Source organism: Salvia splendens, chromosome 12, assembly GCF_004379255.2.
Source record: "Salvia splendens isolate huo1 chromosome 12, SspV2, whole genome shotgun sequence".
NCBI classification, from domain to species: domain Eukaryota; kingdom Viridiplantae; phylum Streptophyta; class Magnoliopsida; order Lamiales; family Lamiaceae; genus Salvia; species Salvia splendens.
Genome location: NC_056043.1, coordinates 22,428,397 through 22,443,334, shown reverse-complemented (window position 1 = coordinate 22,443,334; position 14,938 = coordinate 22,428,397). Strand labels below are relative to the sequence as shown.

General features: G+C 36.6%; 2 protein-coding genes across 3 annotated transcripts; both read left to right on the top strand.

The window, feature by feature from the left end:
• Positions 1–401: 401 nt before the first annotated feature.
• On the top strand, positions 402–3,429 carry LOC121756876 (ras-related protein RABC1-like). Of its 2 annotated transcripts, none has more exons than XM_042152293.1 (7): positions 402–586; positions 668–843; positions 1,891–1,959; positions 2,389–2,454; positions 2,695–2,816; positions 2,946–3,074; positions 3,193–3,429. In XM_042152293.1, exons 2-7 carry the CDS (start codon positions 705–707, stop codon positions 3,298–3,300), a joined length of 633 nt encoding a protein of 210 aa, XP_042008227.1. In that variant the 5' UTR covers positions 402–586; positions 668–704; the 3' UTR covers positions 3,301–3,429. The 2 variants fall into 2 exon arrangements, with proteins under 2 accessions (XP_042008227.1, XP_042008228.1); XM_042152294.1 differs by having other exon boundaries at positions 402–590.
• A 6,268-nt stretch (positions 3,430–9,697) lies between these two features.
• Positions 9,698–13,358, top strand: LOC121756904 (zinc finger BED domain-containing protein RICESLEEPER 2-like). Its single transcript, XM_042152329.1, has 4 exons — positions 9,698–9,921; positions 10,382–12,510; positions 12,581–12,664; positions 13,160–13,358. The coding sequence occupies exon 2, from the start codon at positions 10,936–10,938 to the stop codon at positions 11,914–11,916; it is 981 nt and encodes a 326-aa protein (XP_042008263.1). The 5' UTR covers positions 9,698–9,921; positions 10,382–10,935; the 3' UTR covers positions 11,917–12,510; positions 12,581–12,664; positions 13,160–13,358.
• The last annotated feature ends 1,580 nt before the right edge of the window (positions 13,359–14,938 follow it).

Genomic DNA, 14,938 nt, shown 5'->3' with positions numbered 1-14,938 from the left:
TGCGTGGATTAGGATTTTTTTTAAGTAATGTAATTTTTTTTACTTTTTTTAATTAATGTTTTTTTTAATTTAATATTATTAGAGAATTTTCCCGTATATGTGTCGTAAATTTAATTCCTTATTTTGTATGATTGTTTAATTATTTGTTTTTAGTGTTGATATTGTGGCAAGACTAAGGCTGGGCTATTGCTTGTCCAGTTGCTTATCCTGCTGATGTGGCAGGAGGAATTTAGTGCTGCTGATATGGCATGACTGAGCTATGGCTAAGCTATTGCTTGTCCGCTAACCACTGGAGATGCTCTTAGTATTAAATCTTCTGGTAATGCGGGGACATGATATGGTTAATATTACAAAAATTTGTAGTATATAGTATATTTATGACGCAAAAAAATGTTTTTTCTCAAACGACCGCTTTAGGCCATTTTCCCATCTGCTTTCTGCATTCAATCAGTTTATAGCTGTATAAAGGCAAAAATTATTATGGATAACTACACACATGGAATAAATTACTACTAATATTCATATTTAATCGCATAATTGACGTTTGTATTAGATCTGTTCCGTTGTGTGCACCCAGCATTCAATTGTAGGTCATATTTCCACCTGGGTTTTTGGGTGTCTTTTTTCTTGATCGGTCTATATTCCAAGTTTTAATTTGTGGTATCAGGTTTCTTCAAACAAAAAGCTGAGATTTTGATAAGAACATGGAATCATCCTCTGGGGCAGCGCCAGAATTTGATTATCTGTTCAAGCTGTTGATGATTGGAGATTCCGGGGTTGGAAAAAGTAGTCTTTTGCTGAGTTTCACTTCTGATGCTTTCGAGGAGCTCTCTCCAACAATCGGTACCTCAATCATAATCTCAAAATATGCATGTGTTTTTTATCATATTATTTTATTCCTGCATTATATTGAGTAGGTATCCTTTTTTGTCTAGGATCTCGATTGATACGATTTAGGAACTGTTGTGTTATTGACATAGCTAATGCATTGGTTTCTTTTGATGATATGAAGCCAATTGCCAGTTTTTTGGGCTTGGATGATCTGTGATACACCCTCCGCCCCATAGAAATAGGCTAATTGGGGATGACACTGATTTTAATGCGTAATTGGTAGAGTAAGAGAGAATGAGATAGTAGTTGAAATAATGTAGTGGATAGTGGAACCAATAAATGATAAAGTAAAAGCGAAGGAGAAAAAGTTGCCATAAACGGATATGGACTATTTGTATGGGACGGAGGGAGTATATTTGAGTGAGGATAGCTTGGTCCTTGTGATACTTTGGTTATATGTTTGGTAGTAGAAACAGAATTTCTAGTAGATTAGAGGTTTATGTTTGTTCCCTTTCCCGGATTGAGGTTATTCACCGAATCAACCCCCACTCTTTTATGTTGAGTTATCTGGTTTCACACTCTGATTCCGTACCCGTTGTTTTGTTTGCTTTGTAGTACAAATGAAGTTGTGTTCTGTATCTTCTATGTGATATTTAACCGTCAACAAACCTCTCCAAGAAAGTTGGTTTTTGTGGTCAGTGGAGCTGAACTTGATTTTGTATATTGCTTGCTGGTTATTGTTGTTAATGGAAGCGAATTTTTTGGTACTCAATACTCATCAAGTTCTCTTATGGTCTTTCTACTTTTGTACGATAAAATTGAAACCCTCTATGAGTAAGTACCTACTTGTTGGCTGTGATGTAATGAGAAACCTAGAAAAGCATGTGGTCCGAGGATGGTCCGGGACTTAATTTTGAGAGTCGTGTGTAATGCTCACTAGTTTGTTGCTTCCAGTTTTCTTGTTGTTGACACTTGAGACTGTCATTCCTTCATATATTTTGTTTGCGGTCTCAAGGATATGCCACCTCTGGCAATATAACGCTCCATTTCTATCTACAGGAGTGGATTTTAAGGTAAAACACTTAACGCTTGGAGGAAAGAAATTGAAGCTTGCAATCTGGGACACAGGTTAGAATGCTTCCATGACCTGCAGTTTATTGTCACATAGAAAGATATTAGTTAATTTCCTGAAACAACCTAAATAAATAATGGAAGTAAATTCAAATATGTGTTCATGGTTTTCCCTTTACTTGTTTGTGGTTTGCCCAAATCAAATTTGCTTAAATTCTGTATCAATCAATAGATCATAGATGGGGCTTTTGAAGTTGAAAATATATGAAAGTTGAAGAACAAAATTCACTCACTTAAACGTATGTTAAACTAAGCTCATTGTGCTGAAATAGAACAAAATATTGCTTCTATATATATGAAACCATATATTGCAAAAATGTTCGGAAACATCGTTCTATTTGCATGTGTTATCTGTTTTGTATTGATCTATACTACTTCATACTTATTAATTTACATGGCTTGCCAATCTAAAGCCTCATTTTGCAGCTGGGCAGGAAAGATTTCGAACTTTGACTAGTTCCTATTACCGAGGTGCTCAAGGAGTCATCATGGGTATGTTCAAATATTTTTGTTGTGTTTCCTTGTTGCTTTTGTACTTTTGTTCTTGAGTGATTTTCCGGAACTGTAAATCTTATTTCTTGTCACGTTACTCCTTTACCCACATCATAAATACCTTGTAAACACTCATTTTTACATCTACATTTAATGGTTTCTTTTGCTTTCATTTCTTAGCATAATAACTTTGTCTTTACTAGTTTCTTATCCCCAAATACCATTTGTTCTGTGATGCAGTATATGATGTGACACGACGAGACACCTTTACGAATCTTTCTGATATATGGGCTAAAGAAATTGATCTCTACTCCACAAATCAAGATTGCATCAAGATGCTAGTTGGCAACAAAGTAGATAAGGTATTCTCCTTGTTAGCTCTAGCTGATTAATTAATAGGAGTCCCATCTTCCGAAAATTGGTTACATTACATGCTGTAATGTCATTGGAAAGTTCTATTACAAGCTTGCTAACGCTCACATCTTTTGCAGGAGAGTGAAAGGGTTGTCAGCAAAAAAGAAGGGATCGACTTTGCAAGGGAATATGGCTGCCTCTTCATTGAATGTAGTGCCAAAACTCGTGTCAACGTGGAGCAGTGTTTTGAGGAACTCGTCTGGAAGGTCAGTAGGGAATTTCTTTTTTCAAACATACTAGGATATTAGAATGTCTACAATAGTTGTGTAGCAAGCTCTTAGCACTAGATAGTGTGCTAAAATGTATTCTGTGTTTAATCGACAGATCTTGGATACGCCAAGTCTCTTGGCGGAGGGCTTAGCTGGTAATAAAAAGAACATTTTCAAGCAGAAGCCTCCCGAATCTACAGATACATCCAGCAGTTGCTGCTGACTCTTTTATCCAAGTGGCATATGCAACTCATATCTTGCATAATTTCACTCTCCACCAGATTGAACATACATTTTTATACAAATATAACAAATTTGCAATGATATTTGTTCGAAACTTCCATTTGAGCAATTGCCTTCCTTACAATTCCAATCAACAGTCGATAGAAATCAAGACAGAAATTGCAATTTCAGAATGTGGAGTGTTGAAACTAAACTACTATTTGAGTTAAGAGTCAGCATATGTAGGTGGAAAGATTTTCATAAAAAATGAAAAGACAAGATAAGTACCAAAAAAACAAGGCAATAAATAGAGAGTTAGATGAGAAGTGATATATCCAACCTCTACCACATCACATCTCATCTCATTAACAATGAGGAGATCCAATATTTGGTATGTGACCATTGTTGCTTCACTGGTGGCTTCGCCGTCCGAAACATGTGTGAAAATCGAGCAAGTCGCAACGGGACGATCAGTGGAGTCGAAGCCGGAGTGGAGAGTCAGGGCGAGGAACGGATGCCGGGGCCGGTGCACCGTCACCCTGATGAAGCTTATGTGTCCCAAATTTATATCTACCATTCGTGTCAAACCTCCTCTCATTTCGATTGATCCAGACGGCCATTGTCTCCTCAACGCCAAAATATATCCTGCCAAATCCATCTTTTTCACCTATGCTTGGGATCCTATTCAATTCCAACTTCTATCCTTGAACAAAACTTGCTCTTAGGTTCAGGTTTTTCAACATCCTTCTGTTCATCTATGTATAGCAGCATCTAAATTGTTGAACTCTGCATAAATAAACTTCATTTTCTGATCAATAAAAGTTCGATAATCTCTTGCTCTAAATACAAGATCAAGCAGCTTTAAAATATTCAACCAAGTCCTTCACTATCAAAACAGAGTGCTCTGTTTCTTGATACATGTTTCTAACTATCAAGAGATGGATGAGAGTGCAAACAGTCCATCTCACTTGGTTAATTCTATAGTTTTTGTAGATTATGAAATTAACATTTAATTGATGCTCAAAGACATACTTAAACTAAAGAGAAATCTGAAATTGAGTTAACATCTAAGTTTAATTAGAGCATGAAACAGAATACTAATTTGATGAAAATGTGCACCAAGATAAAGAGAGACGAGTAATGCCCCAAGAGAGGGAATCTCTCCAGACGCCAGAAGCCGTCCGATCATCTAGCAGAGACAGAATCCTCAGCGGAAGCTCCACCGGAATATCATTCCACTCGATAATCTCCATATTCTGCTCTTCCGATTCACCACGTACTACTCTCTTTATATAGAATCCTAAAGCAGAAAAGCCAAGATGATAAAGTTGCTTCCTTTTCTAATTTAATTTTAAGGATGTAAGAAGTTTGATTTAAAGAAGAAAAGGCATTGAAACTGTTTTAAGTTCTTCGAATTCGGGCACTACTAGTAAATACTGCTCCCTTCGTGATTTACTGGTGGACCATTTCTTTTAGATATGCCGTTTAAAAAAAATTATGTTAACTAAAAAGGAATAAAATAGAAGATAAAAAATAGAAAAATGAATAAAAAATAAAATAAATAAAAGAAATTTGTTGATTTTTTATTACAAAAAGGATTGACTTCATTGAAAAAAATGAATAAAAAATAAAATAAATAAATAAAAATTGTTGATTTTTATTACAAAAGGATGGACTCCATAATACGAAATGTATCAAAATAACAACTCCAATACTAATACTCGGCTAAGGAAGAAATAGTAAGGGTCAGATCTTTTTATTATTTTTCGTTTTAAAAACTGAAGCGCACACAAAATATTTTCTTGAAATAATAGTATTTCCGAATTTTTTGCCATGAGTGTTGAAACATGAAGTCCACGTGTTGCGTGATCAGAAGAGGTGTGTTAATGTAAGCCCTGTATTTTGTCATCTCCTTTTCGTCGATATTATCATTGGGCCGAATTTATTTTGTTGCAGCAAGGGCTATTCCGTTGCCTTTGCGGCTTCCACACTTCGACTCAACATTATGTGAGGGGTTTATTTAGGGTACGCAGTAGCCCGTTAAAGAAGAGGCTTTAACCTACTGCCTGTCAGAAGCCCATCTCCCAATGCCTCACACTTATGCCTGAGAAATTAAAACAACTACACAATAGCAGTGGAATTTGAACCCAAGCTCATTGCAGCAAGATCCGCCCCTCTGTTACCAACTACGCTACGCCCCTGCGGGTACCGAATTTATTTTGTTGTTAGCATGTAGGGTAGGTGTAGCCATTCTCAGTCTCATGTCTGTCGTTGTATTTCTCCTAACCTCTTCCTGTTGTTGGTATGAAACTTCATGGATCAAACCACTCCAAACAGTTATCTTCTAGAATATATGAGGATTTGGCGGTGCACCCTCAAACTTATATTTTATCCGTTCTAAGATAAGTGAGTCATACTCATTTTTAAGATGTCCAATTATATATGAGTCATTTCCTTAATTTAATAAAAATTCACCACCTAATTTATTCACAATTTACTTTATTCTCTTTTTACTTTACTTTTCTCTCTCTCATACTTTACGCTCTCTATTTTAACTCTTTAAATATTAATTCCTTAAATCTCACACCCAAAAGAAGTGTTTCGCTTATCTTGGGACGGAGAGAATATTAATATGATTTTTTCTATTTTAGACAAAGTCTTCGTAATTTTATTTTTGGGATACTCCCTAAAAGGGACAAGACCACAAGATCACACAAGTTTTGATTGAGACCATACACACTACAAATAGAAAACGCTCATTAGTGACGGATTTAGTGACAGCGACAGACAACTAAAGAATTTGTTACAGATAAATGACTTGAAAGTGGTAGTCACTAATTAGTGACAGATAAATCCATCACTAAAAATTTTTAGGGACAAGCTTTTTAATGACGGATCTGTCAGTACTAAATTTGTCACTAATCGTGTGAAGTGAAGAAATTTGGCTGATTAGTGACATACCATTCCGTCACTAAATAGCGAGTTTTTTTAGTGACAGAAACATAGGAGAACGTGCAAACAATTGAATGAACCCTAAGCCATACAGGCTTGACCCTGAACCAGCGCTCTGATAAATCTGTGAGGGTTCAGCGATGCAACCCAAACTCCACATTAGCATGATATTGCCGATTTGGATAAAGCTTTAACGGTTTTTCTCTTGGGAGGGTCTCACGCCCAAACTCACAAAATGGAGGATTGCATTTACGTATGAGTGAACTACATAAATAGTCCATGGACTATGTGTTAAAGTTTGTACTCTAGAAATCATCTTTCGAGTGATTGAATACTGTAAAAACTCTTATTTTATTTTCCAATGAATAAAACAGATTATTTTTGTCGTAATGTTGTTATATTTTACATTTAATGGATGTTTATTACATACTTAAATGTATAAGCAACTTAACAAAGTCTAAGTCTTTGTTTTAGTAGACCGGTTGTGGGCGACGTTCACTTTAAGGTAACACGGTCAGTTATGAACAAAGAAAAATAAGAATTTCACAACCTAGATATACCTAGACTACCTATCGTGAAAGGTTGCAACGTCAGTCCGTATATTTCTAAGCCTTGCTGAAATAAAATGACATTGGTGTGGTAGAGCACTGAACAGATCTAACACCGAGACAAGTCTTTATGCTATCTACTGAAAGACGAGATCTTGATAAATGTTTACTTCTTAATCAATGTACGTTAGCATTGAGCATACGGTATTGATTATGCACTACTTTGACTTATCAAATGGTGCGGGTTTTTCGCAACCCAATAATCATGATATATTGGGTAGCAGTGATTAATATCTAGCGGTAGTGTTGCCCACGGTTCGAAAACCGGTGGTTCCGGTTCGGAACCGCCGGTTCCGGTTTTGGCGGAGGCGGAACCGGAACCGGACCGTGAGGCTATTTCATGGTTCCGGTTCCGGTTCGAAAACCGGCGGTTCCGGTTCCGGTTCGGAACCGCCGGTTTTCCGGCAGTTTTGGCGGTTCCGGTTTTCGAACCGGCGGTTTCGCGGTTCAATTATTTTTTTTAAAATTTGAAATTTGGCTTTATACAACAAATCGGAACAAGACAATGCATAATTCAAGCACAAATAAGACGAATAAGGAGAAAATGAAATAAATTTTATTGATTTTGAGTTGTAACGGACAACGATACATTACAATTTACAATACATAAGTATACAATACAACAACATACAACAATGTAATATAATTTACAAGTGTCGTCGCCTCGTCGGACTCGGAAGGTAAATAAAAAAACATGAAATGGGGGGGAAAAAGGAAAAATTGAAAAGGGCTTGGGATCAACTTAAACTTTCAAAGTTAAACTTTTCAAATTTAAGTTGAGTTGCCTACGTATCCACAATTTTATTGAGGAATCAAAGCCCACGTAGTTCTCTTACCTTGGGATCAACCCTTTTTTCTTGCAAAATGTTGCCCATTTTCTAAGCAAACACATATCAGCACGCCATATACACATTGCTGCATTTCTAATAGGGGCAATTTGATCTTCCAAAGCAATCAATGCATCTCGAACACACATAGTCAGAATATTATTCAAGCATCTAGCATGGAAAAAATTAGCACTAATAGATAGTTTGTTCTGATTTTTTCCATGCTAGATGCTTGAATAATGTTCTGACTATGTGTGTTCGAGATGCATTGATTGCTTTGGAAGATCAAATTGCCCCTATTAGAAATGCAGCAATGTGTATATGTCGTGCTGATATGTGTTTGCTTAGAAAATGGGCAACATTTTGCAAGAAAAAAGGGTTGATTCCGAGAAGAATTTTCATAGATCATTCAGGATGCGGCTAAGTTGTACTTGAAGATCATTAAAATATATTCCCCATTTGATAAATATCTTATTGGTGAAAAAGTGGGTATCTTTGGGGCAGATGGTACTGGAACACAAATTTATATATGGAATCTGGATGAATGAGGATCAGATTATAGTTTAAAATGGGAAGCTGGGTTCATTGGAGGCCAGTTAACCCAACTTCCCATTTTAAACTATAATCTGATCCCCATTCATCCAGATTTCATATATAAATTTGTGTTCCAGTACCATCTGCCCCAAAGATACCCACTTTTTCACCAATAAGATACTTATCAAATGGGGAATATATTTTAATGATCTTCAAGTACAACTTAGCCGCAACAACGATACATTACAATTACAATACATACAGTGATACAACAATGTAATATAATTTACAAGTGTCGTCGGACTCGGAACGTAAATAAAAAAACATGAAATGGGGGGGGAAAATAATTGAAAAGGGCTTGAGCTCAACTTAAACTTTCGAAGTTAAACTTTTCAAATTTAAGTTGAGGTGCCTACGTATCCACAATTTTATTGAGGAATCAAAGCCCACGTAGTTCTCTTACCTTGCTTACCTTTTTGGTCGGCTGTGCTCGCCGTTCACCGCCCCCCGTCGACTCATTGCTAATGTTGAGTGCTCTCGCTTCTGAAGAATTCGAATTTGAAAAAAAAAAATTTGAAATTTCACAAAATCGGCGGTTTTGCCGGAAAACCGCCGGTTTCCGGGATAAAACCACCGGTTCGGTCAACGAACCGTCTGCAAAAGCTGCGCCATTGTCGCCTCGTGTTCCGCGCCGCCTCGAAAGCCACTGAACCGGCGGTTAACCACCGGTTAACCGCTGAAAAACCGGCGGTTCCGGTCGGTTTTGCTGCTGAAAAGCTGCCGCCGTCGGCCCCATCCCCCATGCCTCGATATACGCACCCGAACCGGCAGTTCCGCGGTTAACCGCCAGTTCTGAACCGTCCCGAACCGTCGGTTCGGTGACGGTTCCGGTTCGAAATATCTTGAACCTGAACCGGACCGCGACCCGAATTGCGACGGTTCCGGTTAGGGAATATTGCCACGGTTCCGGTTCGGAACCGGAACCGGCGGTTCCGGTTCGACGGTTAACCGCCGGAACCGGAACCGGTGGGCATCTCTATCTAGCGGTGCTAGGATTAGGGCTGGGGAAAAATATCGGAAAAATGATATATCTCTCATATCGTATTGAAAAGTATCGAAAAATTATCGGATTTTTGATATATCGTAATTTTCGATACGAAACGATACCGTATGGTAAGTTTTCGATACGATAATGATATGAATTTCCTTATATCGCGATATATCGTTTTATATCGAATATATGATATATATCGATATTTTCGATATATCGTTTTATATCGAATATACGATATATATCGATATTTTTGATATATCGTTTTATATCGAACATTCGAATATATCGTATATATCGAAACATATTGAAATTCAATACATATTAAAATATAAAATTATAAATATATATAAATCCATTTAATTCATTAATATATTTAGAAAATATATATATGAAACCCTCCTAATAGGAATTAGGATTTGGAACCCTATCGCTCACCTCACGCCGTCTATCTCTCAATCTCGCTCAGTCGCTCTCATTCTCACGATTCTCTCGCAATTGGTCGTCCACGCCTCCACGGTCCATCTCCGGCGACGTCCTCCAGCTTCTCTCACGCTCCCCACCGCATCTCTTATCTCCGGCGAGCGGCTGCAGGCTTGCAGCTCCTATATTCTATAGCCCTTCAGCTCCAGTAGACTCAAAGTAATTAAGTGAGTATTTTAATTTATGTTCTGTATAAGCAACTTCATGGTTTATAAACTTCCAAGATGATTCCATTCTTTAATTATCTTACCAAATTAAGTCGGTCACTTTTTATTTGAAACCAAGTTGTACAAATATGGTATGCTATTTGTTTGCAATGGGTTTAATTAAGTAGTGATTAAATATGAATGCATCAACATCATAAACGAAAAGTATTAAGTATACTCCAAATCCAATCGTTCGCAATATGTCTTCAATATGTGTAGATATTAAGGAATAAGGAGCAATATCTCATCATTTTCACTAAACATTATCTAGTTTATTTGTTAAAGGAAATGGTTTAGACACTACGTCGACAGTTTGATTTCAAACCCAATATATTTGATTTTTTAGTATTGGAAACCTCTTTTAACTTTATTGCTGCTTATCCATAAAAATAAGATATTCACTTTGTTGTTATTTTTTCAGAATGGAATCAACAGCTTCTCATTCGCATCCACTGCCACTTACTTCTGAACCATCAAAGCAACAAAGCGCTTCAACAAATGATGAGGGTACTAGTAGAAAACGATCAGCAGCAGAAGATTCCTCAGAAAAACCTCCTTTAGCTCCTACAAAGAGAGGTAGAAGTCAATATTGGAAGCACTTCGAAAAAACAATGAAGAAAACGAGTCAAGGAGAAAGAAAAATAGGGATATGCAACTACTGCAAATCTGAAGTACCAACTCTTACTGGGAGTACTACTGGACTGAAGTATCACTTGGAGAAGAAGTGTGAATTAAGTCCATTTTATGCTGCAGTGGAAATGACAAGGGTCAAACTGTGTTGACAAAGGAGACTATGGGAAAAGGAAGTCAGATAGTGCCTCATTCTTTTAATAAAAACGGTGTGAGTTGAAGGTCACGGAATATGTTATTACTAATGAAGTGTCCTTTCGGGCTGTTGAGGGAAAATGATTCGTTGCGCTTGTCCATGAATTAGAACCAAGGTTTCAAATTCCCGACCGAAAGAAGGTAGCAGGTATGGTTTTTGAATTGTTTTTAGATACGAATAAGAGGATTAAAAGTGTGCTCAATAGGCAAAGAGTGAGTATTACTACAGACACATGGAAATCAGTTCAGAATATCAATTACATGGTCATCACTGCCCACTTTCTAGATAGTGATTGGAAATTAAATAAGAGAATAATTAATTTCACGAAAATAACTAGTCATGTTGGGGAAGAAATAGGCAAGATGATTGAGGTTTGCTTGAGAGAATGGGGGATAGAAAAAATGTTTTCCATTGTGGTTGATAATGCTTCTTCGAATGATAGTGCGATTGATTATTTGAAGAAAAAATTGCATATTGAAAACACATTGCAATTGGATGGAAAGTATATGCATTTGAGATGTGCTTGTCATATACTCAACTTGATTGTCAAGGATGGATTAAAGGAGCTTAATTATGCAATTAAGTCTATAAGAAATGTTGTTGTGTTTATTCATTCTTCCCCTTCTAGATTGAGTAAATTTAGAGAGTATGCGGTACTAGCTAAGTTTTCTTGTATGTCAACGGTGCCCATGGATGTGAAAACGAGGTGGAATTCAACATATAAAATGCTTGATGTTGCATTGAAATACAGAAGGGTGTTTGAAAGAATGGCTGACGAATGGATTCCTTTCATGAAATACTTTGATGAAAAGGATGACAAGGGTAAACAAAGAACGGGACCTCCACTTAAAGAGGATTGGGATAATGCAAAAGCATTTGTTCATTTTCTCAAGAATTTTTATGATGTCACTTTAGAGTTAAGTGCATCAAAAACTCCTACATCCCAAATGATTTCTGTGTCTATGTTTGCTCTACAAATCGAGATTGAAAAAAAATGTGATGATTCGGATCCGATTATGTCAGAGGTTGCAAAAGCAATGAAGGTGAAATTTGACAAGTACTGGGGTGATTGGAATAAAATGAATCCAGTAATTTTTATTGCCAATTTTTGGACCCGAGGAACAAACTGAAAATGCTTCAAGTTAGTGTGAAGAAGTTGAAGAGATTTGGAGATTCTAACCAAGAGGTTCGAGAGTTGTGTGACCGATTTAAAAATGACTTAGTGACTTTGTGGGCTGAGTATAAGGGAGTGAGTGATACATTGGTTACTCAGAAACCACTTCTAGAAAATAGTGGTGATGGAGATGATACTGGTCTAGGTGGTTCGGGTCTTTTTGATGAATTGTATAATGGAGTTCAAGAAGAAGTTTCTCAAGACCAACTAAATCAAATATCTAATGAAGTGGATAAGTACTTAGCCGATGAGATGGAGAAGCGATCTAATCCCTGTTTTGATCTTTTATAATGGTGGAAAGGAAGTGGAACAAGGTATCCAATCCTTTCGCTCATTGCAAAAGATATCTTTGCAATTCCAAGCTCAACCGTAGCTAGTGAATCCGCTTTTAGCTTGGGCAAAAGAGTTGTAGATCCTTTTAGGACTAGTTTGAGTCCAAAAATGGTTGAGGCATTGGTGTGCACCAATGACTGGCTCAAAGCGGATGATTTTAGCTTATACAAGGATCAGACCGATGATGACCTTGCTTTTTATCAAGAAATTGAAAAAAGTAAGTGTTTCTTTAATTTATAAACTTTATTTGTCATATATTATTAATTCCATTTTATGTTTCTTTTTAGGCTCAAGTCACTCAACCATTACTCAAGAGACTCGAGATGGTTCTCCAAATTTATCTTCTACTAGTTGATCCACCAAATGATGAGGTATTAGTCTTAGATTTGGTTGCTATCGGATATGTGGTAGCCATTAGGCTTCTTAATTGAGATTGAGTTCGTAAGTAAATTATATGAGTAGATATGACTGGATTGGTCTTATTAATATAGACTTTGATTTATAAATTGTGATTGAGTTCATAAGTAGTACTACATGAGAAGATATGACAGGATTGGTCTATTGTTCTAGACTTTGATTTTAGCTTGTGTTTGTAGAGCTCTCATTTTGCTAAAGTAGATAGTTTAAATCATTAATTCATTTGATAACATTGATATGAAGCTCACTGCATTAAACTATCTGCTAATATCCGATATTTTGATATCTTCTACTAGTTGATCCACCAAATGATGAGGTATTAGTCTTAATTTTGTGTTTGTAATTTGTCAATTAAATGTCCACTTCTTTGTGTTGTATATCTAATTTGTATATGCCCATTTTATTGTTCAATTCTCATCTCTCATCTCTCTTGGTCTTGGATTATGTAGGTTAATATTTCTAGACGATTTCGACAAGATGAAGGGTTTGGTGTTCAAGAATCAAGATCAAGACAACTACTAGTTTTTGCTAATTATTGTGATGGAGTTTGTTCAAACTTTATGGTGTGTTTTTTTGTACTTGGTTGTGTTGTATTTTGATTATGGAGATAAGAACACTATTAATTTTATTGTGTTGAAGTTTTATTAATTTTTGTGTGAATTTTAAGTTTTGAAATTATAATTTTCGATATACAGGTATTCAATACGATATCGATATTTCGATATATCGTACCAAAATTAGATATATCGATATATCGAATTTCGGTACGATATATCGAAATATCGATACGATAATGATATTGATATTATCCATATCGAAAGTTCGATATATCGAAACTTTCGATACGATAACGATATGAAATTCTTTCATATCGATATTTTCGATACGATATATGATACAACGTTTTCGATACGATATCTCGTATCGACCCACCCCTATCTAGGATTGCTATTATGTTCAATCGTGCGCGAGGTGAGTCTCGTTTGATAATGCCCTCAAGAGGAGCGCGAAACAAGGTTTTATAATTCAAAACCTAGCTAGTTGGAGTTTGATTACTCTGAATAATAAATAAGTGTTTCATGCTAAGTTGGAATAAATAAGATGTTAATTAATTAAGTCCATAGCAGACAATAATTAATTAATGGACATTTATATCTTAAGTGCGGGATTTGAACAACAACACGGAAACTCGGATTACTTATAATTTCAGATTTGGATGGGCAATGCAATATTACTTCTGTAGTGGTTGCTTGTAATATTCCAATATAAGCTTATATTAAATTGGGGTTCAATTTATTCAGTAAAAAGCTAATTGAGGGAGGTCATATCCAAAACCTTCCATAGATCTCTGTCTGGGCCCAATATGAACTTAATACAAATAGGAGAATAAATGAGACATGAAATATACTTTATTTTTCATCAAAATTTCGTCCCCCTCTCCTTCTCTGAAGAGGACGAAAATTCTCCTTCAGCTCTCCTCCGTGAGATCGATTTTTCTTTCTCCTTTATTTAAGTCCTAGTATTCCGGTGAGATCAGCCCACTCTGCTATCAAATACAGTTCGGGAATCAGCCAGAAGATCTGTGGTCTAATACTCGACATCTTCACGAGGAGAAGTAGTGAGCTATCATCAATTCTTTGAAGAATCATCAAGGTATTATTCCTACTCCGTAGGAAAAGCATGTTTTAGGTTTCAATTATACTTAAAGCATGTTTAATTCAAGTTATGAGCATGATACATGTGATAATTAAACAATTTACGAAATTAAAATTTCGACACGAATACGGCGGAGAAAGTGCAATGATAATTTCATTAAATAAAAAAATAAAAAAAGTACAGTTCAACAAAAAAAATTAAACAAATTACATTATAAATATCAACGTGCACCCCTCCGCGTCCATAGCTCTTCAATTATAGCGTTCTGGAGTCGAATATGGGCTTGTTGTTGGCGCATGTCAGAAATGCACGAACCCGATCGGCCTCTCCATGGGGTATCCCCATACGTACATTGGCGGTGGCCACGTCGTGGCTTGGACCGGCAGCATCAACATCATCATTGACCCAATCAGTCAGTGCCAGCTGGACCTTCATTTTCGACAATCATGTTGTGCATGATAATACATGCGTACATGACATCAGTGATGCTGTCAATATACCGCTGTCGTGATGGACCCTTCACAGCTGCCCATCGAGCCTGCAGCACACCAAATGCCCGCTCCACATCCTTG

Excerpts from the sequence above, each read along its gene's own strand:
- LOC121756876 (XM_042152293.1), top strand. The coding sequence starts at position 705 with ATGGAATCATCCTCTGGGGCAGCGCCAGAATTTGATTATCTGTTCAAG. Across the intron at positions 2,455-2,694 it reads TGCTCAAGGAGTCATCATGG|TATATGATGTGACACGACGA; the intron begins GTATGTTCAAAT and ends TCTGTGATGCAG. Across the intron at positions 3,075-3,192 it reads TTGAGGAACTCGTCTGGAAG|ATCTTGGATACGCCAAGTCT; the intron begins GTCAGTAGGGAA and ends TTTAATCGACAG.
- LOC121756904 (XM_042152329.1), top strand. The coding sequence starts at position 10,936 with ATGGTTTTTGAATTGTTTTTAGATACGAATAAGAGGATTAAAAGTGTG.